Here is a 26,083-nt window from a genome sequence, read left to right on the forward strand (position 1 = left end):
ACACTGCCCATAGACTCAACACTACCCATAGACTCAACACTACCCATAGATTCAACACTAGCCATAGATTCAACACTGCCCCATAGATTCAACACTACCCATAGACTCAACACTGCACCATATACTCAACACTACCCATAGACTCAACACTGCCTACAGACTCAACACTACCCATAGACTAAACACTACCCATAGACTCAACTCTACCCATAGACTCAACACTGCCCATAGACTCAACACTGCCCATAGACTCAACACTACCCATAGACTCAACACTGCCTATAGACTCAACACTACCCATATACTAAACACTACCCATAGACTCAACTCTACCCATAGACTCAACACTGCCCATAGACTCAACACTACCCATAGACTCAACACTACCCATAGATTCAACACTAGCCATAGATTCAACACTGCACCATAGACTCAACACTACCCATAGACTCAACACTACCCATAGATTCAACACTGCCTATAGACTCAACACTACCCATAGACTCAACACTGCCCATAGACTCAACACTACCCATAGATTCAACACTGCCCATAGACTCAACACTACCCATAGACTCAACACTGCCCCATAGACTCAACACTACCCATAGACTCAACACTGCACCATAGACTCAACACTGCCCATAGACTCAACACTGCACCATAGACCCAACACTACCCATAGGCTCAACACTGCACCACAGACCCAACACTGCACCGCTGATTAGCACGGCAGGCTACGTGCGGAGCGAACGAAGCCCAACGCACACACGCGCGCAACGTCCACTGTCGCGGGCACGCACCGGCGAACTTGACGTGGAACTTGTTCTCGGGCCTCAGGATCTGCACGTACAGCGGGCAGCCCGGCGCAAAGTCTTTCACGGCCCACGCCCGCAGGATGGTTTGCTGGTCCTGCAGGAGGAGGAATGGTTTCTTTACGCACAGGCAAAGTCACCGGAGCCTCCGCTAGAGGGAGGCTCCGGTGACCTCTAAGCTGCTTTGCCGACCCACTAGGAGGTACCTCAGGAGGCGCTCCGGTCACGTCAGCCTCATTTGTCCCGCGGGAGGAGGTCGCTCCCTCTTGCGTTCTGCTCCCGTGTCTGGAATTATCCCCCAGCCACCCTCTTCCTCTTGAACTCGGCGCGGTTGAGGGCCCTGCCCTCCTTGGTTCGGGTCGAGACTTAAGTCCCCTCGATTGTTTTCATCTGCACAAGTGGCTTTTGGGAGCCGTCCGTAAATGACGTCACGCGGTTTTGGACGATTTTTGACCCCCCCCCCCACCCCCCGCCGCCCCCCCCATCGTCACACGGCGTCACAAAAAGTCAGATCCTCCCTCATAATGACGTCACAAAGCTCTGCCCCCCCAAAAAAATATTTAAAACATGCTGCAAATCGCTTTAAACTATTGTCATTGTAGTGCGTATTTAATGTGGCGCTGCACTCTGATGTTGTAGGAGAAAACATTTATTAAAAAGTCAATTTAAGTAGAACACATCGTCACGAATGTCTGACCCCGCCCCCCCCCCCAGGTGCGTGACGTCATTTATGGACGGCCCCTTTACCTTTCCTTCCTTGCAACTCCCCACCCCCAACCCCCCCCCCCCAACGCATCTGAAGATGCGGCTGGCATTGAGACGCTGCGACCTGAGCGCTCCGTTGCATCGCATCGATGTCCCCCTGCCCCCCCCCCCACCGGGAGTTGTACACCCCTAGCTGCCACTGCTATTCAGTGGCCTAAAATATGGCTCTAGATTTTGGTGTTATAATTTATTTAGGTAGTTTATTGTTAAGAATTCGGTCACGGTCCCTATGATCACTGTTACATTGCATTTATGGCTTTTATTTTGGTGATTTCGAAAACGTTTTTTTTGCCATGTTTTTTTTGTTTATTGTAGTACGGAGTTTGACTGATGGCCTCAATCTTAGTTGTCTTGTGGTTGTTGTTGTTGTTTGACTTGCATGCCACTGGGATTTTTGCACACAGCGTTGGTGTACGGTGCTATTTCAGGAATATTTTGATGTTTCTTTCCCCATGGATTTTCTGTTTGCACAGTCAACACACAAAGTCACTTTAAGATGTTTTCTTGTTCATGTTTTTTGTTTGTTGCGGTTGCACCCGATTCAAGAGCCGAATGGCTCACAGGGGCTATACCAAAATCAATGAAAACTATGGAACTATGGGAGGGTGGTGCTCACCGCTGCGATGCGGTCCTCATTGCGGCTGGTCAACACGAAGCACACCTGCGCGCTGTCGATCCTGCAGCCGCCCCGGGACAAGAAAGCCGGCGGGTCGCACGTTCCGTTAAGAATGACAACGACTGTGATGCTCGGAAGGGCGATTTTAAAAGATAACGCACGAACACGCGCAGAGACACACAGACACGGAGACACGTGCAGAGAGACACACAGACACGGAGACACGTGCAGAGACACACAGACACGGAGACACGTGCAGAGAGACACACAGACACGGAGACACGTGCAGAGACGCACAGACACGGAGACACGTGCAGAGACACACAGACACGGAGACACGTGCAGAGACACACACAGACACGGAGACACGTGCAGAGACGCACAGACACGGAGACACGTGCAGAGAGACACACAGACACGGAGACACGTGCAGAGACACACAGACACGGAGACACGTGCAGAGACACACAGACACGGAGACACGTGCAGAGACACACAGACACGGAGACACGTGCAGAGAGACACACAGACACGGAGACACGTGCAGAGACACACAGACACGGAGACACGTGCAGAGACTCACAGACACGGAGACACGTGCAGAGAGACACAGACACGGAGACACGTGCAGAGACACACAGACACGGAGACACGTGCAGAGGCGCACAGACACGGAGACAGGTGCAGAGACACACAGACACGGAGACACGTGCAAAGAGACACACAGACACGGAGACACGTGCAGAGACACACAGACACGGAGACACGTGCGGAGACACACAGACACGGAGACACGTGCAGAGACACACAGACACGGAGACACGTGCAGAGACACACAGACACGGAGACACGTGCAGAGACACACAGACACGGAGACACGTGCAGAGACACACAGACACGAATGCACGCACGCCTTCGGAAAAATCCCCGGATTTGGGCAGCGCCACGAGACTGTCATGCGATATCGGCGTGAGTGAAGGAACGTGAATTCACCCTCTGCTACAATGCATTCCCACCCATCCAGCCACCCACCTAGCCACCCAGCCATATACCCGCAAATCCACCCACACACCAAGCCGGCGACCCATACACCAACCCCACCCAGCTACCACCCTACCGACACACCCACACACACCCAGCCACCCACCCGCAAACCCACCCACCCATCCAGCCACTAATACACCCAGCCACCCACACATCCACACCCACACACACACACCCAGCCACCACCCTACCCACACACCCACCCACCCAGCCACACACCCACCCACACACACCCAGCCACTACCTTACCCAAACACCCACCCACCCAGCCACACACCCACCAACCCACCAACCCAGCCACCACCCAGCCACACAACCACACACCCAGCCACACACCCAGCCACACAATCACACACCCAGCCACACACCCAGCCACACACCCACCCAGCCACACACCCACCAACCCACCCACCCAGCCACCACCCAGCCACACACCCACACACCCAGCCACACACCCAGCCACACACCCAGCCATACACCACCAACCCACCCAGCCAGACACCCACACACCCAGCCACCCACCCAGCCACACACCCACCCACACACCCACCCAGCCACAAACCCACCAACCCACCCACCAGCCACACACCCACCAACCCACCCACCAGCCACCACCAACCCACCCACTCACCCACCCACACACCCACCCAGCCACCCACACACCCACCCACACACCCACACATCCACCCACCCAGCCACCCACCCAGCCACCCACACCCCCACCCACACATCCACACACCCACCCACACACCTACCCACACACGCACCCACACAGCCACCCACCCAGCCGGGCCCCACAGCGAGTATCTGGCTGAGCGTGGCCGGGGTGACAGCGAGCGGTGCGGTGGAGCGGCGGTGAGGTTGGGGGGAGGGGTGGGGGGTTGGGGGGGGGGGGTGGAGGAGGGGGTGGGGGGAGAGGTTTGGGGGGGGGTGGGGGGAGGGGTTTGGGGGTTGAGGGGAGGGGTTGGGGGGGTGGGGGGAGGAGTTGGGGGGGGGGGCCTCCCGTACTTGGCGCGTGCGAGGTCCTGGTCCTTGAGTGCCGAGCCCTGCACGTAGATGACGCGCTGGTACCACATGGGGATCTGCAGGACGTGGCGCACTTGCGGGTCCATCTCGGACGGGCAGAGGATCACCACGAAGCAGTCCTGCGGCACAAGCGCGGGGTGGGGGGGGGGGGGGAGATTGTGTGGGAGGGGTTGAGGGATCAGAGCGTGATGGGGTGAGAGGGCGTGAAGATGACGGGAGGGAGTTGTTAGAGAGGGGAGGTGAGGGCTGAGTGAGGGTGCAGGGTGCAGGGTTAGAGGAAGTGTGATGGTGAGTGAGGGGAGTGTGATGGTGATTGAGGGAGTGTGATGGTGAGTGGGGGAGTGTGATGGTGAGAGAGGGAGTGTGATGGTGAGAGAGGGAGTGTGATGGTGAGTGAGGGAGTGTGATGGTGAGGGAGTGTGATGGTGAGTGAGGGAGTGTGATGGTGAGAGAGGGAGTGTGATGGTGAGAGAGGGAGTGTGATGGTGAGTGAGGGAGTGTGATGGTGAGAGAGGGAGTGTGATGGTGAGAGAGGGAGTGTGATGGTGAGTGAGGGGAGTGTGATGGTGAGAGAGGGAGTGTGATGGTGAGTGAGGGAGTGTGACGGTGAGTGAGGGAGTGTGATGGTGAGTGAGGGAGTGTGATGGTGAGTGAGGGAGTGTGATGGTGAGAGAGGGAGTGTGATGGTGAGTGAGGGAGTGTGATGGTGAGTGAGGGGAGTGTGATGGTGAGAGAGGGAGTGTGATGGTGAGTGAGGGGAGTGTGATGGTGAGTGAGGGAGTGTGATGGTGAGTGAGGGAGTGTGATGGTGAGAGAGGGAGTGGGATGGTGAGTGAGGGAGTGTGATGGTGAGAGAGGGAGTGTGATGGTGAGAGAGGGAGTGTGATGGTGAGGGAGGGAGTGTGATGGTGAGTGAGGGAGTGTGATGGTGAGAGAGGGAGTGTGATGGTGAGTGAGGGAGTGTGATGGTGAGGGAGTGTGATGGTGAGTGAGGGAGTGTGATGGTGAGCGAGGGAGTGTGATGGTGAGTGAGGGAGTGTGATGGTGAGAGAGGGAGTGTGATGGTGAGTGAGGGAGTGTGATGGTGAGAGAGGGAGTGTGATGGTGAGAGAGGGAGTGTGATGGTGAGAGAGGGAGTGTGATGGTGAGTGAGGGAGTGTGACGGTGAGTGAGGGAGTGTGAGGGTGAGTGAGGGAGTGTGATGGTGAATGAGTGTTATGGTGAGTGAGGGAGTGTGACGGTGAGTGAGGGAGTGTGAGGGTGAGTGAGGGAGTGTGATGGTGAGTGAGGGAGTGTGATGGTGAGAGGGGGAGTGTGATGGTGAGAGAGGGAGTGTGATCGTGAGAGAGGGAGTGTGATGGTGGGGGAGTGTGATGGTGAGTGAGGGAGTGTGATGGTGAGTGAGGGAGTGTGATGGTGAGAGAGGGAGTGTGATGGTGAGGGAGTGTGATGGTGAGTGAGGGAGTGTGATGGTGAGTGAGGGAGTGTGATGGTGAGAGAGGGAGTGTGATGGTGAGTGAGGGAGTGTGACGGTGAGTGAGGGAGTGTGAGGGTGAGTGAGGGAGTGTGATGGTGAATGAGTGTTATGGTGAGTGAGGGAGTGTGACGGTGAGTGAGGGAGTGTGAGGGTGAGTGAGGGAGTGTGATGGTGAGTGAGGGAGTGTGATGGTGAGAGGGGGAGTGTGATGGTGAGAGAGGGAGTGTGATCGTGAGAGAGGGAGTGTGATGGTGGGGGAGTGTGATGGTGAGTGAGGGAGTGTGATGGTGAGTGAGGGAGTGTGATGGTGAGAGAGGGAGTGTGATGGTGAGGGAGTGTGATGGTGAGTGAGGGAGTGTGATGGTGAGTGAGGGAGTGTGATGGTGAGTGAGGGAGTGTGATGGTGAGTGAGGGAGTGTGATGGTGAGTGAGGGGAGTGTGATGGTGAGAGAGGGAGTGTGATGGTGAGTGAGGGAGTGTGATGGTGATTGAGGGAGTGTGATGGTGAGTGAGGGAGTGTGATGGTGATTGAGGGAGTGTGATGGTGAGTGAGGGAGTGTGATGGTGAGTGAGGGAGTGTGATGGTGAGAGAGGGAGTGTGATGGTGAGTGAGAGAGTGTGATGGTGAGTGAGGGAGTGTGATGGTGAGTGAGGGAGTGTGATGGTGAGAGAGGGAGTGGGATGGTGAGTGAGGGAGTGTGATGGTGAGAGAGGGAGTGTGATGGTGAGAGAGGGAGTGTGATGGTGAGGGAGGGAGTGTGATGGTGAGTGAGGGAGTGTGATGGTGAGAGAGGGAGTGTGATGGTGAGTGAGGGAGTGTGATGGTGAGGGAGTGTGATGGTGAGTGAGGGAGTGTGATGGTGAGCGAGGGAGTGTGATGGTGAGTGAGGGAGTGTGATGGTGAGAGAGGGAGTGTGATGGTGAGTGAGGGAGTGTGATGGTGAGAGAGGGAGTGTGATGGTGAGAGAGGGAGTGTGATGGTGAGAGAGGGAGTGTGATGGTGAGTGAGGGAGTGTGACGGTGAGTGAGGGAGTGTGAGGGTGAGTGAGGGAGTGTGATGGTGAATGAGTGTTATGGTGAGTGAGGGAGTGTGACGGTGAGTGAGGGAGTGTGAGGGTGAGTGAGGGAGTGTGATGGTGAGTGAGGGAGTGTGATGGTGAGAGGGGGAGTGTGATGGTGAGAGAGGGAGTGTGATCGTGAGAGAGGGAGTGTGATGTGAGAGAGGGAGTGTGAGGGTGAGTGAGGGAGTGTGATGGTGAGAGAGGGAGTGTGATGTTGAGAGAGGGAGTGTGATGGTGAGTGAGGGAGTGTGATGGTGAGGGAGTGTGATGGTGAGTGAGGGAGCATGATGGTGAGTGAGGGAGTGTGATGGTGAGAGAGGGAGTGTGATGGTGAGTGAGGGAGTGTGATGGTGAGTGAGGGAGTGTGATGGTGAGGGAGTGTGATGGTGAGTGAGGGAGTGTGATGGTGAGTTAGGGAGTGTGATGGTGAGTGAGGGAGTGTGATGGTGAGTGAGGGAGCGTGATGGTGAGTGAGGGAGTGTGATGGTGAGAGAGGGAGTGTGATGGTGAGTTAGGAAGTGTGATGGTGAGTGAGGGAGTGTGATGGTGAGTGAGGGAGTGTGATGGTGAGTGAGGGAGTGTAATGGTGAGTGAGGGAGTGTGATGGTGAGAGAGGGAGTGTGATGGTGAGTGAGGGAGTGTGATGGTGATTGAGGGAGTGTGATGGTGAGAGAGGGAGTGTGATGGTGAGTGAGGGAGTGTGATGGTGAGAGAGGGAGCGTAATGGTGAGTGAGGGAGTGTGATGGTGAGAGAGGGAGTGTGATGGTGAGTGAGGGAGTGTGATGGTGAGTGAGGGAGTGTGATGGTGAGGGAGGGAGTGTGATGGTGAGTGAGGGAGTGTAATGGTGAGTGAGGGAGTGTGATGGTGAGAGAGGGAGTGTGATGGTGAGTGAGGGAGTGTGATGGTGATTGAGGGAGTGTGATGATGAGTGAGGGAGTGTGATGGTGAGTGAGGGAGTGTGATGGTGAGAGGGGGAGTGTGATGGTGAGTGAGGGAGTGTGATGGTGAGAGAGGGAGTGTGATGGTGAGAGAGGGAGTGTGATGGTGAGTGAGGGAGTGTGATGGTAAGAGAGGGAGTCTGATGGTGATTGATTGAAGGAGTGTGATGGTGAGTGAGGGAGTGTGATGGTGAGTGAGGGAGTGTGATGGTGAGAGAGGGAGTGTGATGGTGAGAGAGGGGAGTGTGAGAGGGGGTGAATGAGAAGGGGCGAGCGGGCGAGTGAGGTGGTCTAGCGGTGCCTGGAGCAGGGGGTGAGCGTAGAACTCGTTGAGGAAGTCGACGAGGACGTCGATCTTGAGCGAGCTCACGCACAGCACCACGTGACGCTCAGTGAGCGCGCGGTAGCGGCTGTAGTTGCCGCTGCCACACTTCTGCCGCTCCATCCACAGGAAGGCCAGCTGCTCAAACTGCGAGGACGGACAGGGGGTGGAGGAGTGGCGAGGAGGGACAGGGGGTTGGAGGAGAGGCGAGGAGGGACAGGGGTTGGAGGAGAGGCGAGGAGGGACAGGGAGTGGAGGAGAGGAGAGGAGGGACAGGGGGTGGAGGAGAGGCGAGGAGGGACAGGGAGTGGAGGAGAGGCGAGGAGGGACAGAGGGTGGAGGAGAGGCGAGGAGGGACAGGGGGTGGAGGAGAGGCGAGGAGGGACAGGGGGTGGAGGAGAGGCGAGGAGGGACAGGGGGTGGAGGAGAGGCGAGGAGGGACAGGGGGTGGAGGAGAGGCGAGGAGGGACAGGGGGTGGAGGAGAGGCGAGGAGGGACAGGGAGTGGAGGAGAGGAGAGGAGGGACAGGGGGTGGAGGAGAGGCGAGGAGGGACAGGGAGTGGAGGAGAGGCGAGGAGGGACAGAGGGTGGAGGAGAGGCGAGGAGGGACAGGGGGTGGAGGAGAGGCGAGGAGGGACAGGGGGTGGAGGAGAGGCGAGGAGGGACAGGGGGTGGAGGAGAGGCGAGGAGGGACAGGGGGTGGAGGAGAGGCGAGGAGGGACAGGGGGTGGAGGAGAGGAGAGGAGGGACAAGGGATGGAGGAGAGGCAAGGAGGGATCAGGGGGTGGAGGCGAGGAGTGACAGTGGGTGGAGGAGAGGAGGGACAGGGGGTGGAGGAGAGGCGAGGAGGGACCAGGGGGTGGAGGAGAGGCGAGGAGGGACAGGGGGTGGAGGAGAGGAGGAACAGGGGGTGGAGGAGTGGCGTGGAGGGACAGGGGGTGGAGGAGAGGCGAGGAGGGACAGGGGGTGGAGGAGAGGCAAGGAGGGACAGGGGGTGGAGGAGAGGCGAGGAGGGACAGGGGGTGGAGGAGAGGGGAGGAGGGACAGGGGGTGGAGGAGAGGCAAGGAGGGACAGGGGGTGGAGGAGAGGGGAGGAGGGACAGGGGGTGGAGGAGAGGCGAGGAGGGACAGGGGGTGGAGGAGAGGGGAGGAGGGACAGGGGGTGGAGGAGAGGCGAGGAGGGACAGGGGGTGGAGGAGAGGGGAGGAGGGACAGGGGGTGGAGGAGAGGCGAGGAGGGACAGGGGGTGGAGGAGAGGCGAGGAGGGACAGGGGGTGGAGGCGAGGAGGGACAGGGGGTGGAGGAGAGGCGAGGAGGGACAGGGGATGGAGGAGAGGCGAGGAGGGATCAGGGGGTGGAAGAGAGGCGAGCAACGGTCCGACTTGTGGCCCCTCGACCCGCCAAGCCCCTCACTGCCACCCTGTTTGCCGGATTGTGTCCGCCCGAGCGCCGTGGATCTACCCCCACCCCCCCCACCGCCCTGGCACGGAGAGACGACACATCGCGTGCCAGGGCGATCCGCGATTGATTCTCAATGCTCGGGGCTGCGATTTGTGCCATTGATTCACCGCGTTGACCACCACCCCCCCGCCACCACCACCACCACCCCCTCCCCCACCACCTAACCTCGCCTCACCTGCACGGGCAACACCATGAGTGCCACGCAGATCATGAATGCGACGAGGAGCTGCGAGGGCCAGATCTGTGGCGTGACGTCTCCGAATCCCACGGTGGAGAAGGTGACGATGCAGAAGTAGAGCGAGTCGAAGAGCGAGAGGCAGCCGCCCGCACGCTCCAGGTGCTGGATGCCGCAAATGCTGCAGGCAGGAGAGGGGGCGAGGGGGGAGGGGGCGGCGGGGGGGGGGACAGGGATTTTTTTTTAAATTAATTAATAAAGTTACGTTAAAAAAAACAATGCCGACTGATGAAACTGGTTGTAATTACTGGCGAAACGTCGTGCTCAGATTGTCAATGTTGTGGCTTGGCTCTCCAACACACCGGTGTGCTGTACTAGTACACTATACACTACACTATACACTACACTATATACTACACTATACACTACACTATATACTACACTATATACTACACTATACACTACACTATACACTACACTATACTATACACTACACTATACACTACACACTACACTATACACTACACTATATACTACACTATACACTGCACTATATGCTGCACTATACACTCCACTATATACTACACTATACACTACACTATACACTACACTATATACTACACTATACACTACACTATACACTACACTATACACTACACTTTACACTACACTATACACTATACTATACACTACACTATACACTACACTATATACTATACACTACACTATACACTACACTATACACTACACTATATACTACACTATACACTACTATACACTACACTATACACTACACTATACACTACACTATACACTACACTATACACTACTCTATACGCTAGTGCTGTGCTAGTGACGGATTGGCCACGTTCTGTTTACGTGAAAAAAAAAAGTTTCGCCAACATGCTACAGTATATCGAAGGCGCTTTCCATTCACATTGCTTCTCGCCTGTGGAAGAATCCGTTCGGAAATCTCGCAGAGCACAGCGCAGAAGTGGATATCACAGACCTACCTCTGAGATCCCATTCTCTTCAAGTGATGCTCTAGTCCACACATAACGGCCTACGGAAGTGGATATCACAGACCTACCTCTGAGATGGCTTTCTCTTGAAGTGATGCTATCTAGTCCACACATAACGGCCTACGGAAGTGGATATCACAGATCTACCACTGAGATCCCATTCTCTTGAAGTGATGCTCTAGTCCACACATAACGGCCTACGGAAGTGGATATCACAGACCTACCTCTGAGATCCCTTCCTCTTCAAGTGATGGTCTAGTCCACACATAGAGGCCTACGGAAGTGGATATCACAGATCTACCTCTGAGATCCCTTCCTCTTCAAGTGATGCTCTAGTCCACACATAACGGCCTACGGAAGTGGATATCACAGACCTACCTCTGAGATCCCTGCTTCTTCAAGTGATGCTCTAGTCCACACATAACGGCTTACGGAAGTGGATATCACAGACCTACCTCTGAGATCCCTGCTTCTTCAAGTGATGCTCTAGTCCACACATAACGGCTTACGGAAGTGGATATCACAGACCTACCTCTGAGATCCCTGCTTCTTCAAGTGATGCTCTCTACTCCACACATAACGGCCTACGGAAGTGGATCTCACAGACCTACCTCTGAGATCCCATCCTCTTCAAGTGATGCGCTAGTCCACACATAACGGCCTACGGAAGTGGATATCACAGACCTACCTCTGAGATCCCTTCCTCTTCAAGTGATGCTCTCTACTCCACACATAACGGCCTACGGAAGTGGAAATTACAGATCTACCACTGAGATCCCTTCTTCAAGTGATGGTCTAGTCCACACATAACGGCCTACGGAAGTAGATATCACAGATCTACCACTGAGATCCCATTCTCTTGAAGTGATGCTCTCTACTCCACACATAACGGCCTACGGAAGTGGATATCACAGACCTACCTCTGAGATCCCTTCCTCTTCAAGTGATGCTCTAGTCCACACATAACGGCCTACGGAAGTGGATATCACAGACCTACCTCTGAGATCCCTTCCTCTTGAAGTGATGCTCTCTACTCCACACATAACGGCCTACGGAAGTGGATATCACAGACCTACCTCTGAGATCCCTTCCTCTTCAAGTGATGCTCTACTCCACACATAACGGCCTACGGAAGTGGATATCACAGACCTGCCTCTGAGATCCCTTCTTCTTCAAGTGATGGTCTAGTCCACACATAACGGCCTACGGAAGTAGATATCACAGATCTACCACTGAGATCCCATTCTCTTGAAGTGATGCTCTCTACTCCACACATAACGGCCTACGGAAGTGGATATCACAGACCTACCTCTGAGATCCCTTCCTCTTCAAGTGATGCTCTAGTCCACACATAACGGCCTACGGAAGTGGATATCACAGACCTACCTCTGAGATCCCTTCCTCTTGAAGTGATGCTCTCTACTCCACACATAACGGCCTACGGAAGTGGATATCACAGACCTACCTCTGAGATCCCTTCCTCTTCAAGTGATGCTCTACTCCACACATAACGGCCTACGGAAGTGGATATCACAGACCTGCCTCTGAGATCCCTTCTTCTTCAAGTGATTGTCTAGTCCACACATAACGGCCTACGGAAGTGGATATCACAGACCTGCCTCTGAGATTGCTTCCTCTTCAATTGATGCTCTCTATTCCACACATAACGGCCTACGTAAGTGGATCTCACAGACCTACCTCTGAAATCCCTTCCTCTTCACGTGATGCTATCTAGTCCACACATAACGGCCTACGGAAGAGGATCTCACAGACCTACCTCTGAGATCCCTGCTTCTTCAAGGGTGGCGTGTGGTGGGGTGTGGTGAGGCGCGGTGAGGCACGGTGAGGTGGAGTGAGCGGGCACTCACAATGTGAACATGAGGCAGACCAGCGTGGAGATGAGCATGAGGACCTGGTTGAACATGGCAGACTGGGCACGTTGTATGGCGCGGTGCAGATCGTTCTGGCGGCAGGGGAACAACAGAGCAACCGGTAAGCATGACGATGGCGATGACGAGGGTGATGATGACGATGATGACTGTGATGATGACGATGGCGATGACGAGGGTGATGATGACGGTGATGATGGTGATGATGATGATGGTGTTAACGGTGATGATGACGATGGTGATGACGATGGTGATGACAATGATGACGGTGATGATGACGATGATGATGATGACGATGATGATGTTGATGATGACTATGATGATGATGACTATGATGATGATGATGTTGATGATGATGACGATGATGATGACAATGGTGATGACGGTGATGATGACGATGATGACGACGATAATGACGATGATGATGATGACGATGATGATGACGATGGTGATGACGATGATGGTGATGATGACGATGATGACGATTATGACGATGATGACGATGATGACGATGATGATGACGATGATGATGGTGATGACGATGATGATGGTGATGATGATGATGACGATGCTGATATTGGTGATGACGATGGTGATATTGGTGATGACGGTGATGATGATGACGACGACAATCATGATGTTGGTGATGATGGTGATGATAATGACGACAATGATGACGACCATGATGATGACGACAGTGATGATGATGGCGATGGTGATAGTGATGATGGCGATGGTGATGACGGTGATGACGATGATGATGGTGATGATGACGATGATGGTGATGATGATGATGATGACGATGGTGATGATGATGGTGATGATGATAATGATGACGATGACAACGGTGATGACAGTGATGATGATCAAGATGATGGTGATGACGATGATGACCATGATGGTGATGGCGATGGTGATAGTGATGATGACGATGGTGATGACGATGGTGATGACGATGACGATGATGGTGATGATGACGATAGTGATGATGACGATGGTGATGACGATGGTGATGATGGTGATCACGATGATGGCGATGGTGATAGTGATGATGACGATGGTGATGACGATGGTGATGACGATGACGATGATGGTGATGATGACGATGGTGATGATGACGATGGCGATGACGATGACGATGATGGTGATGATGACAATGTTGATGGTGATGATGACGATGATGGCGATGGTGACGATGGTGCGGTTGAGACTCAGCCGTACTGGTCCAACTCGAGACCCTGTTTGTTTCCGTGTGCCGGGAGCTCGGTTTTCGGTCTCCCCCGCGAAGTGTCTCGATACGCGCTCGCATTCAAGACCCCACCATAGAAATTCTACTGCCGTATTTGTATTGCAATGCTGCTGTTGCGGGGGCGGCGATGGGCCGCGGAGGGGGACAGCGATGGACAGCACGGGGGGCGGCGGCGATAGGCAGTGGAGGGGGTAGCGATGGCCAGCGACGGCGGTTGGAGAGCGATCGGCAGCGGCGGCGGTGAGCAACGGAGGCGGCAGCGATGGGCGGCGGTGAGGGCAGGGATGTGGGCAGCGGCGGCGCGCAGGATGAGCAGAGGCAGGGCCAGCGATGGGCAGCGGAGGGGGCAGTACAGGGCAGCGGCAGGGGGCAGCGATGGGCAGCGATCCGTAGGGGCATTGATGGGCTCACGATGAGGTTCTGCAGCGCCAGCTTGGCCAGCCAGCAGTTGAGGAAGACCGGGATGAAGGCACTGCGCAGGTGGGTGACGAATATCTGCAGAGCGACAACAACGACATCATCGTCATCGTCGTCTTCATCGGCATCGTTTTCATCGTCGTCGTCGTCTTCATCGTCATCGTCATTGTCTTCATCTTCATAATCGTCATCTTCGTCATCGTCTTCATCGTCATCATCTTGAGTCTATGGGCAGTGTTGAGTCTATGGGCAGTGTTGAATCTATGGGCAGTGTTGAGTCTATGGGCTGTGTTGAGTCTATGTGCAGTGTTGAGTCTATGTGCAGTGTTGAGTCTATGGGCAGTGTTGAGTCTATGGGTGTTGAGTCTATGGGTAGTGTTGAGTCTATGGGCAGTGTTGAGTCTATGTGCAGTGTTGAGTCTATGGGTAGTGTTGAGTCTATGGGCAGTGTTGATTCTTTGGGCAGTGTTGAGTCTATGGGCAGTGTTGAATCTATGGGCAGTGTTGAATCTATGGGCGGTGTTTAGTCTATGGGCAGTGTTGAGTCTATGGGTAGCGTTGAGTCTATGTGCAGTGTTGAGTCTATGGGTAGTGTTGAGTCTATGGGTAGCGTTGAGTCTATGGGCAGTGTTGAGTCTATGGGTAGTGTTGAGTCTATGGGCAGTGTTGATTCTTTGGGCAGTGTTGAGTCTATGGGCAGTGTTGAGTCTATGGGCAATGTTGAGTCTACGCGCAGTGTTGAGTCTATGGGCAGTGTTGAGTCTATGGGCAGTGTTGAGTCTATGGGCAGTGGTAGTCTATGGGCAGTATGTATTCATGTTGAACTTCTTTCGCACCGTACAACCGTTGCTAATCGGTGCCAAACTGCTCCCGATCCCACCAGCCTTACCGTGATGATGAAGGGAATGGTCGTGACGACCTCCAGCACGAACGAAACCTGCAGCACCTGCTCCCAGATGTTTCCCTGAGAAACCCACCAATCACACACAGCTGTCAACCCCTTATCAGTGGCTCACCCTATTACAGACCAATTCAGACACCTTATTGGTGACCCCGTGCCCCTCATAAATCTCAACGTTCACCCTACAAAGTCCCATCATCACAAGGGATAAACACAAACACATAGACAACATGAAGCGTTTGTTTCCCGTATTGAAACGGCTGTACGCCGTATGGGCCTGAACACGCAATTTCCCTGTACAATAATACGGGGTAAACCGTATGGGTTGGCAGCTACGCAATCACAACAATAACAACAACCGTGTAACTTCATCAAAATTACAACATTATTATTTCCTCTATCCGTCAATCTGTTGCCTACAGTCATCCACAGGTCATTTCCAAATGTCCACCAGTGGAGTTCAAAGTCACCCACGCGAGATGGGTCCAAAGGAAGTGAATAGAATAAGACAAAGATCCACCCCTTCCGATAGCTTTTAACAAGTGATGTTGCTGTTAGCGAGTAGGCGTTGTTTGACTCGCCACTGCAGCGCGTACTCACTTGAGTCCCAGTCGACGTAGGGGAAGCCCAGCAGGACTGGTTCAGATAATCGTCACTGATGTTGGCCGATAACGGGAATGGAACTCGGGTCACCGGGCTAACAGCGCAGTGCGCTAACCACTACGCTACTGCTCAAAGACAAAGATTGTAGCCTGTAACAGACTGTTGGGGCAAGTGCTGTGAGCGAGCACCTATGAAGGCCGGAGTGGTACACGAGGGGTTAGGTGGCCAACACCACGTCCGGCCGCCTTTGTCTCCCCAGTGACGATGTTTACATATCGCACCAGGTACTCATTTAAGGCTGAGTCAACCTAGGGGAGGCCCAGGACCGGTTCAGATAATCGTCACTGGGTGCTGGCCGTGAGCGGGAATCGAACCCAGATCTCCGGGTTCATAGCGCAGCGTAGCGCTAACCGCTACACTACCGCTCCCCACGAACGATCTGGCCAAATAGAGCTTCCCCGACACACACAGACACATGTACACACACACACACGTGTACTTTGTATATTGTCGAGTTCACCTTGTAGTTGAGGAACGTAAGAAGCATCGTTTCAAGGAGGCTGATGATGGCTAGAGTCACCTGCAGGAGTTAAACAAAGGCAGGCGTTAAGAACGACAACTTTTATTAATGCCTGGCCCGTGATGGTGGTGCTCGCAATGATGGTGGTGAGTGTGGTGATTGCGATGATGGTGGTGGCTTTTATGATGATGATGGTGTGGATGATGAAGGTGATATTGGTGATGGTGGTGGCGATGGTGGCGGTGATGGTAGTGGTGCTGGCGATGATGGCGGTGGTGATGATGGTGGTGCTGGTGATGGTGTTGGTTGCGGTGGTGGCTTTTATGATGATGATGGTGTGGATGGTGAAGGTGATATTGGTGATGGTGGTAGCGATTATGGTGGCGGTGATGGTTGTGCTGGCGATGATGGCGGTGGTGATGATGGTGGTGCTGGCGATGGTGTTGGTTGCGGTGGTGGCTTTTATGATGATGATGATGGTGTGGATGGTGGAAGCGATAATACTGGTGATGGCGGTGGGGATTCTGGCGGTTGCGACGACGGTGATGGTGCCGTCAGTGTCGCCCGCTCACCTGGGAGACCCAGAAGAACATTCCCCTGTCCACCCACCAGATCAGCCACCTGCGGGTACAGGCAGATAGACCCACAACGGGTTACCACGACTTCTCGATCCGCCACGGATTTTGTTGTTGTTGTTGTATTAGGGGCCGTCCATAAATGACGTCACGCGATTTTGGACGATTTTTGACCCCCCCCCCCCCAAGCCTCGTCACACGGCGTCACAAAAAGACAGACCCCCCCTCAAATATGACGTCACAAAGCTCTGCCCACCCTCCCCCCAAACCATATTTCCATTTTGAAAATAAAACATGCTTCAAATCGCTTTAAACTATTGTCATTGCAGTGCGTACTTAATGTGGCGCTACACTCTGATGTAGGAGTGTTGTTCTAACAATTAGTGTTGTTATAACAATTACATATTTTTTTTCATATAAAGCTTTCGTGACTGCAGGGATTCATATTCTTTGTTCTTTAGGTAAAGTCACGTAGAAGGGAAACAATAAAATAATAAAAATATAAAACAATAAAATTCTCACGACGTTTCGACTGCAACACAAGCAATCATCATCAGGTATGAAAACCACAGCAAGAAAATTTGAAAAAGGTGGCGTTTTTTTTTAAACGTTAGCACCATGGAGAGCGATTTGGCAGTTTGGAATGCGGTCTGAAAGCCACCGTAAACGTAAACACAATCAATTAAGACCCGAAATGGTGTATCAAATCCTTCCAATGATTGCTAAGCCAGAATCCATCTTCTCGGTTGAAATTGTCTCTGTGTTTGTATATGTGGATAGCCTCATGAACGAAACTCTCATGGTAGCCAGATGGCTTGCAGAGAACCTCTGTCTTGGAGAAGTCAATGTCATGTGAGCCCAATGAATTATAACAGTGATATTCCACGGCCGAGGTGTTGGTCCTATCGTATTTAAGGTCTGCTTTGTGTTCACGGATGCGGTCCGAGACATGTCGTTTGGTTTCTCCAATGTAACTACAACACATTACATAAAATCCGTGATCTGATTCCCTCTGTAAAATATGTGATTCCGGACATACAGTACCCTGGCGTCTACAAACTAAGTTGCCTCTGTGGTAGTAGTTACATTGGAGAAACCAAATGACATGTCTCGGACCGCATCCGTGAACACAAAGCAGACCTAAAACACGGTAGGACCAACACCTCGGCCGTGGAAGATCACTGTTATAATTCAGTAAGCTCACATGACATTGACTTCTCCAAGACAGAGGTTCTCTGCAAGCCATCTGGCTACCATGAGAGATTCGTTCATGAGGCTATCCACATATACAAACACAGAGACAATTTCAACGGAGAAGATGGATTCTGGCTTAGCAATCATTGGAAGGATTTGATAAACCATTTCGGGTCTTCATTGATTGTTCATGCTTACGGTGGCATTCAGAACACATTCCATTATCTTAGTCTCCCCCCTCCTCTTTTCCGAACATAGATGGACTCGTCCATCTGCATAAACTGCCAAATCGCTGTCCGTGGTGCTAACGTTAAGAAAAATTCGCCACTTTTTTTTTGCTGTGGTTTTCACACCTGATGATCATCGCTTGTGTTGCAGTCGAAACGTCGTGAGAATTGTACTGTTTTATATTTTTATTATTTTATTGTTTCCCATCTACGTGACTTTACTGAAGGAACCAAGAATATAATTACATATTTATGTAAAGTTGCCCATTTTGCATTTTGATGTGACGTCACGTTTCTCAACCCCCCCCTCCCCCCTGGTCACACATCGTCACGAATGTCTGACCCCCCACCCCCCCAGGTGCGTGACGTCATCTATGGCCGGCCCCTTAGGCCAAGTGACGATCTGGCCAAATGTGTCGTTGCGAAGCTTCCCCGACACACGCGAGTTGCATTCTCGCGTGGTGCTCAAGCATTTAACTACGTGCCGATCATGCTTTGAGAGTACACGAGCGTGCGTGCGTGTGCGCGTGCGTGCGTCGGGAGCGGTGGTGTCGTGGTTAGTTGTGGGCTCCGCTACGAACCCGGCAGAGCACCGAGTTCGATTCCCGCTCACGGCCAAAACCGGTGACGATTATCTGAAATGGTCTTGGGCCTCCCCCCCTTGGTCGACTCAGCCTCAAATGAGTACCCGGTGCGGTGTGTGCAAAACACGTGGAAGACAAAGGCGGCCGGGCGTGGTGTTGGCCACCCACCCCGTCGTGTGCCGTTCAAGCCTTCACAGGAGCTCGCTAACAGCACTTGCCCTAGCAGTCTGTTTACGCTATACGGGGGATCTTTGTCTCTGTGTGTATACGAGTAGCCCACATGCCCAGCCACCACCACATGGGCTGGGGAAGAGATGGGGCCGATGCGGTACAGGAGGATATGGTGGAGCTCAGTGGACTTGCCGATGACCGGTAGCTTCCGGTGTCAAGATCGGCCTCTATGGAGGAGGAGGGGGCTCGTGAAGGACGCCATCGACAGTTGGAGGGCAGTCGCCCTCAACGTGGGGAGGGTGGAGGAGCGACGCTCACAGCAACGCCTAAAGCCCAGTAAGTTGGCACCGTATGGGGGGCAAGTCATCTCAGTCAACCCGTGGCACTGTCCCGTGTCCTCCTGCCAGCGAGCCATCGACACTTCACGTGGCCTCACGGTGCATTTAGGGGCCGTCCATAAATGACGTCACGCGATTTTGGACGATTTTTGACCACCCCCCCCCCTTCGTCACACGACGTCACAAAAAGTCAGACCCCCCCCACTTAAATATGACGTCACAAAGCTCTACCCCCCCCCCCAAAGAAAATAAAACATGCTTCAAATTGCTTTAAACAATTGTCATTGTAGTGCGTATTTAATGTGGCGCTACGCTCTGATGTTGTAGGAGAAAAAAACATTTATTAAAAAGTCTATTTAATTAAGTAGAACGTGTTGCCTATATTTATTTAAAGTTGCGCATTTTTATGTGACGTCACATCTCTCAACACCCCCCCCCCCCCCCGTCGTCACACATCGTCACAAATGTCTGACACCCCCCCTCCCCCCTAGGTGCGTGACGTCATTTATGGACGGCCCCTGAGCCCGGCGCAGGTGCCGTGGTGACGTCGCTGAGTGGCGATTGGTTGGTGTGTGTACGCGTCATCGCGTGTGTTCGCTGAGCGTGCAGCCAATCGGTGCCCCCTGGACACAGATGCCTAGAAGATGACCCCACCGTGCCACGGGATTATCCGGCCAAATGTAAATTTGAAGCAGGGGGAAAAATTCACCGACGCGGAATGGGGAGGCCTTCATCCGGCAGTGGATTGACTAAAGGAGCAGGAAATAATAATAATTATATATAGGCACTCCTCTACTTACGAACGAGTTAGGTTCCAGAGGTCTGTTCGTAAGTCGATTTGTTCGTAAGTTTAACTTTACTCCTGTGGACTCCAAACGTGTTGTACGGCGTGTACACTAAACACGGGGAATGGCTTTAAAAGTTGTATCATCGCCTGCAGATGTAGATGCCACTGGATCTTCATGTTTTGTAGATGTCGATACAGCCACCATATTTTGCGCGGCGGTTTCACGTAACGACTCTCGGTCCAAACAGGCAACTGGACGTACGGACAGATTTGTTCGTATATCTGAAAGTTCGTAAGTCGAATGTTCGTAAGTATAGGAGTCCCTGTATTGTCGTTATGACGACTGTTCACCTAACTATTTCATATATCCCACCTCTTACCAGTTAATTGGGGCGTTGGCATCAAATTCCGTGAAGTTCTGCTTGGGGCATTCCCAGCTAAACAAAGAAATCAACAACAACAACAACACAAACAAAAGAACAGCTCAAACTCTCTCATGTCATCACACAAACAACATCAACAATTCCTACTGTTTGGTTTTTTTTCAGTAAAGTCACGTAGGTATAAAATAAAATAAATCACGACGTTTCGTGCGCAGCACAAGCGTCCGTCCCACCTGATGACGGACGCTTGTGTTCCGCCCGAAACGTCGTGATTTATTTTAATACCTACGTGACTTTACCGAAAGAACCAAAGAGCATGGATTCCTGGCGTTACAAAAGCTTCAAATCAAGAATCAACAATCCCCCTTCTTCATAGAATGGGTAGAGTGGTGGGTAAAGACGTGGATAGAGTGGTGATAATCAAGGCCGTAATTATAATACATATTGGGGTGGGACATATCTCCCCCAATATTCAAATATGCTCAAAATGTCCCCCCCCCCAATATATTGCTATAAAAATAATTGCTATGCTATGTAAATAAAAACAACAATTTACTAAACCTTGGCCACAATATCTGAACTTGTCTTCATATAAATCAATGCATAGATTTCTGTTCATATGATTGTGGTTATGGTTGTACTTTATTAATCCCTAATCTCTGCCATTACATACAATGAAACAAGAAATAGTAAAAAAGTAAAAACGGAGCAATGTAATACAATACACACTATTAGACATTATTGTAAAAAAATAAATACAAAGTCAATCCCATGTGTTAGTGATGTTTTTATATTTTAGGCAGGAATGAGTTTTCAAATGTAGATATTTTTCTGGGTTGGGACCCCCAGACACCCTGGAAGATTTGGGTACCCCCCAATGTTGACTCCATGGCTACGGCCTTGGTGAGTAGAGACGTGGGTAGAGACGTGGTTAGAGATATGAGAGGAGGCGGATAGCGATGTGGGCAGAGATGTGAGTGGGTACTCGTCAGTGTCATCTGCAAGTGGCGATTTAAATTTTGCACAGCACGTTGAGCGTGCGGGACTTCTGCATTTCAGACAGAAATCACTGTCCATCTTTTCCCGACACTGAATGGAGCTTCACGCGCTCCCAGGTGATGATGTAAAGTTACCAGCCGCAAACTCGCTATGCATTTATACAGTTTGGTTCTTTCGGTAAAGTCACGCAGTTGGAAATCAATTGAAAAAAAAATAAATAAAAAAAATCACATGCATTGCCAGGGAACATCATAGGGGAAATAACATGTATAAATGTGCCTCTGGACATGAATACAAATGTATATGTTTAAGTCCGTCAGCTGACTGGCTTTGCGTTATCTTATTTCACTCAAGCGGCATTTGGTTACGCAAGAAACCATTCCGGCCTGGCTTCAGCCTTTTACGCGTCTCATCAGCAGTCAGCCTCGTGACACAGACACGAACTTCGCATGCTCCGCTGCCGTTCACATGTCGGCCTCTGAGCACGTGTGTCGGAACGCCAAGTGGCAAAGCTGGTGGAATTGCAGAAGATAGACGTCGATGTCACCCCCCGGGTGAAAACACTGCCAACGATCTGAGCTGGGTGCAAGTGAATCCATCCACTCCAAAGGGGGCGGGGGGGGAGATTTTGTTTAACACCACCAAGATGTGCCCGTCATTCACTCACATGCGCGCGTGCTGGCATTCGTTTTTTTTATGGTTGGCAGTTTTTTAAGTTTTTTGTTTGCGGAATTGGATTTCGGATCGGGGGTCAGGGGGGACGGCGTCGGGAGCCCCACGGACCCGTCTCACCAGCCATAGCCATTGTCCTTGGGGTCGTCCAGCACCACGCGGCACACGTACAGCACGCACGTCAGCACCTTGAGCGCGAAGTTGAACACGCGGATGCGGAGGCCTGCACGCACCGAAGTCGCAGACAAAGATCCCACCCCCCCCCACACCCATATAGCTTTAACAAACTGTTGGGGCAAGTGCTGTCCGTGAGTAGCACCTATGAAGGCCGGCACCGCACACGAGGGGATGGGGTGGCCACCATCACGCCCGGCCGACTTTGTCTCCCTATTGCTGATGTTTGCACACCGCAACAGGTATACAGAGGAGAGGCCCAGGACCAGTTCAGATATCCGTCACTGACACTGGTCGTGAGTGGGAATTAAAGTCAGGTCGCCGGGTTTATAGCGCAGCATGCTAACCGCTGCACGACCGCCACTGCTACCACCGCCACCACTACAGGGGACATAGAGACAGTGGACAGCATCCTATGCGCAGAGCAGTCCCATCAAATTGTAGCGGACACTCTCGCCAACACGCAGAGACAGGCACGAGTTCCAGTCCTTTTATTCCACCTTTTCCGTCACACAGCTCCTTCCTTCATCCACAGCTCTCTCTTCTCTATCCGCAGCTCTCTCCTTTATCCATAGCTCTCTCCTCTCGATCCACTGCTCCTTCCTTCATCCACAGCTCCCCCCTCTCTATCCACAGCTCCCTCCATTCACAGCTCTCTCTTCTATATCCGCAGCTCCATCCTTTATCCACAGCTCTCTTATTTATATCTACCGGTCCCTCCTTCATCCACAGCTCTCTCCTCTCTATCCACAGCTCCCTCCTTCACCCGCAACTTTCTCCACTCTGTCCACACCTCGCTCCTGCATCCACAGCTCTCTCCTCTCTGTCCACAGCTCCTTCCTTCATGCAGAGCTCCCCCCTCTCGATCCACAGCTCCCTCCATCCACAGCTTTCTCCTCTCTATCCACAGGTCTCTCCTCTCTATTCACAGCTCCCTAATGCTTCCATAGCTCTTTCCTCTCTATCCGCAGCTCCCTCCTTCATCCACAGCTCTCACCCCCCCCCATCACCCCTTCGACGCCCCCTCTTACCCCCATGGTCACCTCTTCGATTTCCTCCCCCTCATACCTGTCTCCTCATTGCCAGCCACCATTTCCAGTCTTCACACATCGGACCATATCTCATCACCCCCCACCAATCCATTATCTTCAGCAGCAGGTATATAATCGCAACTGTACCATGAACTGCAACATCTAAGTACAAACCTATTCCAGCCACCCGAGCACAAATTCCAATTCCTGCACTGTCCTGGTCAAAACCGGACCGGTGGTGACCCTCTTATCACTCTCCTGGTTTCTTAGAATGTTGCTCTTTTTGACAAAAGTTTGCCTGGGAAAGATTCAAATCCTCCAGGGGAGCATTACAATTCCTGGCTTTTATGAGTTGCAAATAATAATAACAACAAAATTCCACTGATGATGACAAATTCGCATGCACAGTCTGTTCCATTGTAACGTGGCGGTAGTATTTGCGTTCATGAATAACACCGCTTCATGGAAAAAACGCATTATAATAAATAATATATAATATAGGGGGTAAAGCACAATACGCGATACCACGTGAGATGCATATGCAGGCCGATCAAAGACTGAGGTACGTTGGTATCATCTAGAAGCATCCAGCAGCATCCCAAGGCCTTATCTGGTGATGCTACACCAAGGCAGCCGTATTACGACCGCTTGTTCCGACTCGGGCTGTGATGTAGTTCTGTTCACTCGATCGCGTTACATACCCAATTGCCAATGTGAAAACCACACGTGGCGCTGTAGGAGAACAAACTCTAGTTCCTCTTCTAGTATTGAGATGTCCTTCTTTCCATTATTGTTTAACTGCATGCCGAAACAGGCCACCACACGTAGTGCGATTTTTTTTGCACTTTAAATGGAAGGATGTGCGTGCATTTTGTTGCTCCATAATGCGCATGCATAATGTATGTGATTACCCTATGAATAACCCCACCGGATATCCATTGTAATTTCTATGAATACATTAACCCCCCCCCCCCCGTCCACCAACTGGCCTTCATACCTGATTGGTTCACAAGTGACGACATCACACTTATCCCCCATCTGTTTAAAACTGAAACAGGAGGATTTATCCACAACTCTGGCTGTCGCCTGATAATGCTGGTTGTAATTACCTGTAAGACGTCACGGCACTCAAATTGTAAATGTTGCGGGTGTACTCTCCAACCCACCTATGTGTGCTGTACTAGTAACGAATCGGCGCATTTTGTTTACATGACAAACCTTACCAATTGACCGTCTAGGGTTGCGGCGGGTTTAACGACACATTTATATTTATGAGCTCTAACCATTAAAAAAAAAAACACAATTATGGATCGCAATTTCATGCCGCAACAATGTGGCAACACCACAATTGGTCTCGAGTGCCAACGGGATGCTCTTGGCTCAGGGGAGACCACGGCAGAATGACCTGTAGGTTCCGTGGCCACGTGAGGCCCTACGGCCTACGCAGGGCTTGTGTGGGTTCAGAACCTAGGCCTTGTCCTCCTCAACCTTGGCAGCGGTCAACGATTGCACTTTCACACTTTTACGTTCCACGTTCCATTTATTTGGCAAATTAATTGCCGTGGCAATGTGTGCATAGCCCCTTAGTGACCTTTCATTAATATTCAACGCTGCAAACGTTACATCTGCAGGTGCAGCCAACCCGCGCGCGTGTATGTATTTGCACCTGTGTGTGTGTGTGCGTGTGTAGGGAGAGGTGGTGTAGCGGTTAATGCACTGCGCTACAAACCCGGTAACCCGAGTTCGATTCCCGCTCACTTGCCAACATCAGTGACGGTTATCTGAACCGGTTCTGTGCCTCCTCTGAGTCGACGACTCAGCCTCAAATGAGTACCTGGCGCAGTGTGTAAACATCGCCACTGAGGAGATAAAAGCGCAGTCGGGCATGGTGTGCAGTGCCAGCCTTAATAGGTGCTCGTTTGCAGCACTTGCCCCAACGGTCTGTTAAGACTATACAGGAGATCTTTGTCTTTTGTTTTTGTGTATGTCAGTGGAAATTTTTAGAAGCATATTGCTCAAGGCAGGCAGCTATAAAACGCAAACAATTATGACACTCATAAATAGGGCCGCATTTTTCCGTCATTGCTGCCAATTACAAGCACTCATCCATGCTTACAACCCAACTGATTTGTTTTAGTGACTAAAATACCGCCCCCCCCCCCCATCAAGCAAAACACAAAACAGAGCAGAATAACCAAAATCAACTGTTGTACCGTACAACTATGGATCCGGACCTTCGTCAACTCGCACCTTGTTTGGCGGGTTTCTGTACAGGGACTCCTCTACTTACGAACGTTCGACTTACGAACTTTCAGAGATACGGACAATCCTAGTCCCGTATGTCCAGTTGCCCTTTTGGACCGAGAGTCGTAGGTTCAACCGTCGAGCAATAATTGGCGATGGTGGTATCTACATCTGTAAAACGTGAAGAACCAGTGGCATCTACACCTGTAAAACGTGAAGAACCAGTGGCATCTACATCTACAGAATCATGACGAACTAGTGGCATCTACATCTGTATAACATGAAGAACCAGTGTCATCTACATCTACAGAACGTGAAGAACTAGTGGCATCTACATATACAGAACATGAAGAACCGTTGGTATCTACATCTACAGAACATGAAGAACCAGTGGCATCTAC

General features: G+C 52.0%; 1 protein-coding gene across 1 annotated transcript in view; it reads right to left on the minus strand.

Moving 5' to 3' along the window:
* Nucleotides 1–26,083, minus strand: part of LOC116955313 (potassium channel subfamily T member 1-like) — a 71,291-nt gene that overhangs the window by 33,016 nt on the left and 12,192 nt on the right. The window contains exons 3-14 of the mRNA XM_076053064.1: nucleotides 22,354–22,456; nucleotides 20,560–20,616; nucleotides 16,876–16,924; nucleotides 16,304–16,363; nucleotides 15,169–15,243; nucleotides 14,274–14,357; nucleotides 12,593–12,687; nucleotides 9,703–9,883; nucleotides 8,046–8,213; nucleotides 4,249–4,385; nucleotides 2,197–2,257; nucleotides 804–912 (exon numbers count right to left, since the gene is read on the minus strand). Coding sequence (XP_075909179.1) covers nucleotides 804–912; nucleotides 2,197–2,257; nucleotides 4,249–4,385; nucleotides 8,046–8,213; nucleotides 9,703–9,883; nucleotides 12,593–12,687; nucleotides 14,274–14,357; nucleotides 15,169–15,243; nucleotides 16,304–16,363; nucleotides 16,876–16,924; nucleotides 20,560–20,616; nucleotides 22,354–22,456 — 1,179 coding nt within the window. The remainder of the gene's footprint in view (nucleotides 1–803; nucleotides 913–2,196; nucleotides 2,258–4,248; nucleotides 4,386–8,045; nucleotides 8,214–9,702; nucleotides 9,884–12,592; nucleotides 12,688–14,273; nucleotides 14,358–15,168; nucleotides 15,244–16,303; nucleotides 16,364–16,875; nucleotides 16,925–20,559; nucleotides 20,617–22,353; nucleotides 22,457–26,083) is intronic.

This window comes from Petromyzon marinus, chromosome 59, assembly GCF_048934315.1.
Source record: "Petromyzon marinus isolate PM22_M1 ecotype Great Lakes invasive population chromosome 59, UKy_Petmar_22M1.pri1.0, whole genome shotgun sequence".
NCBI classification, from domain to species: Eukaryota; Metazoa; Chordata; class Hyperoartia; order Petromyzontiformes; family Petromyzontidae; genus Petromyzon; species Petromyzon marinus.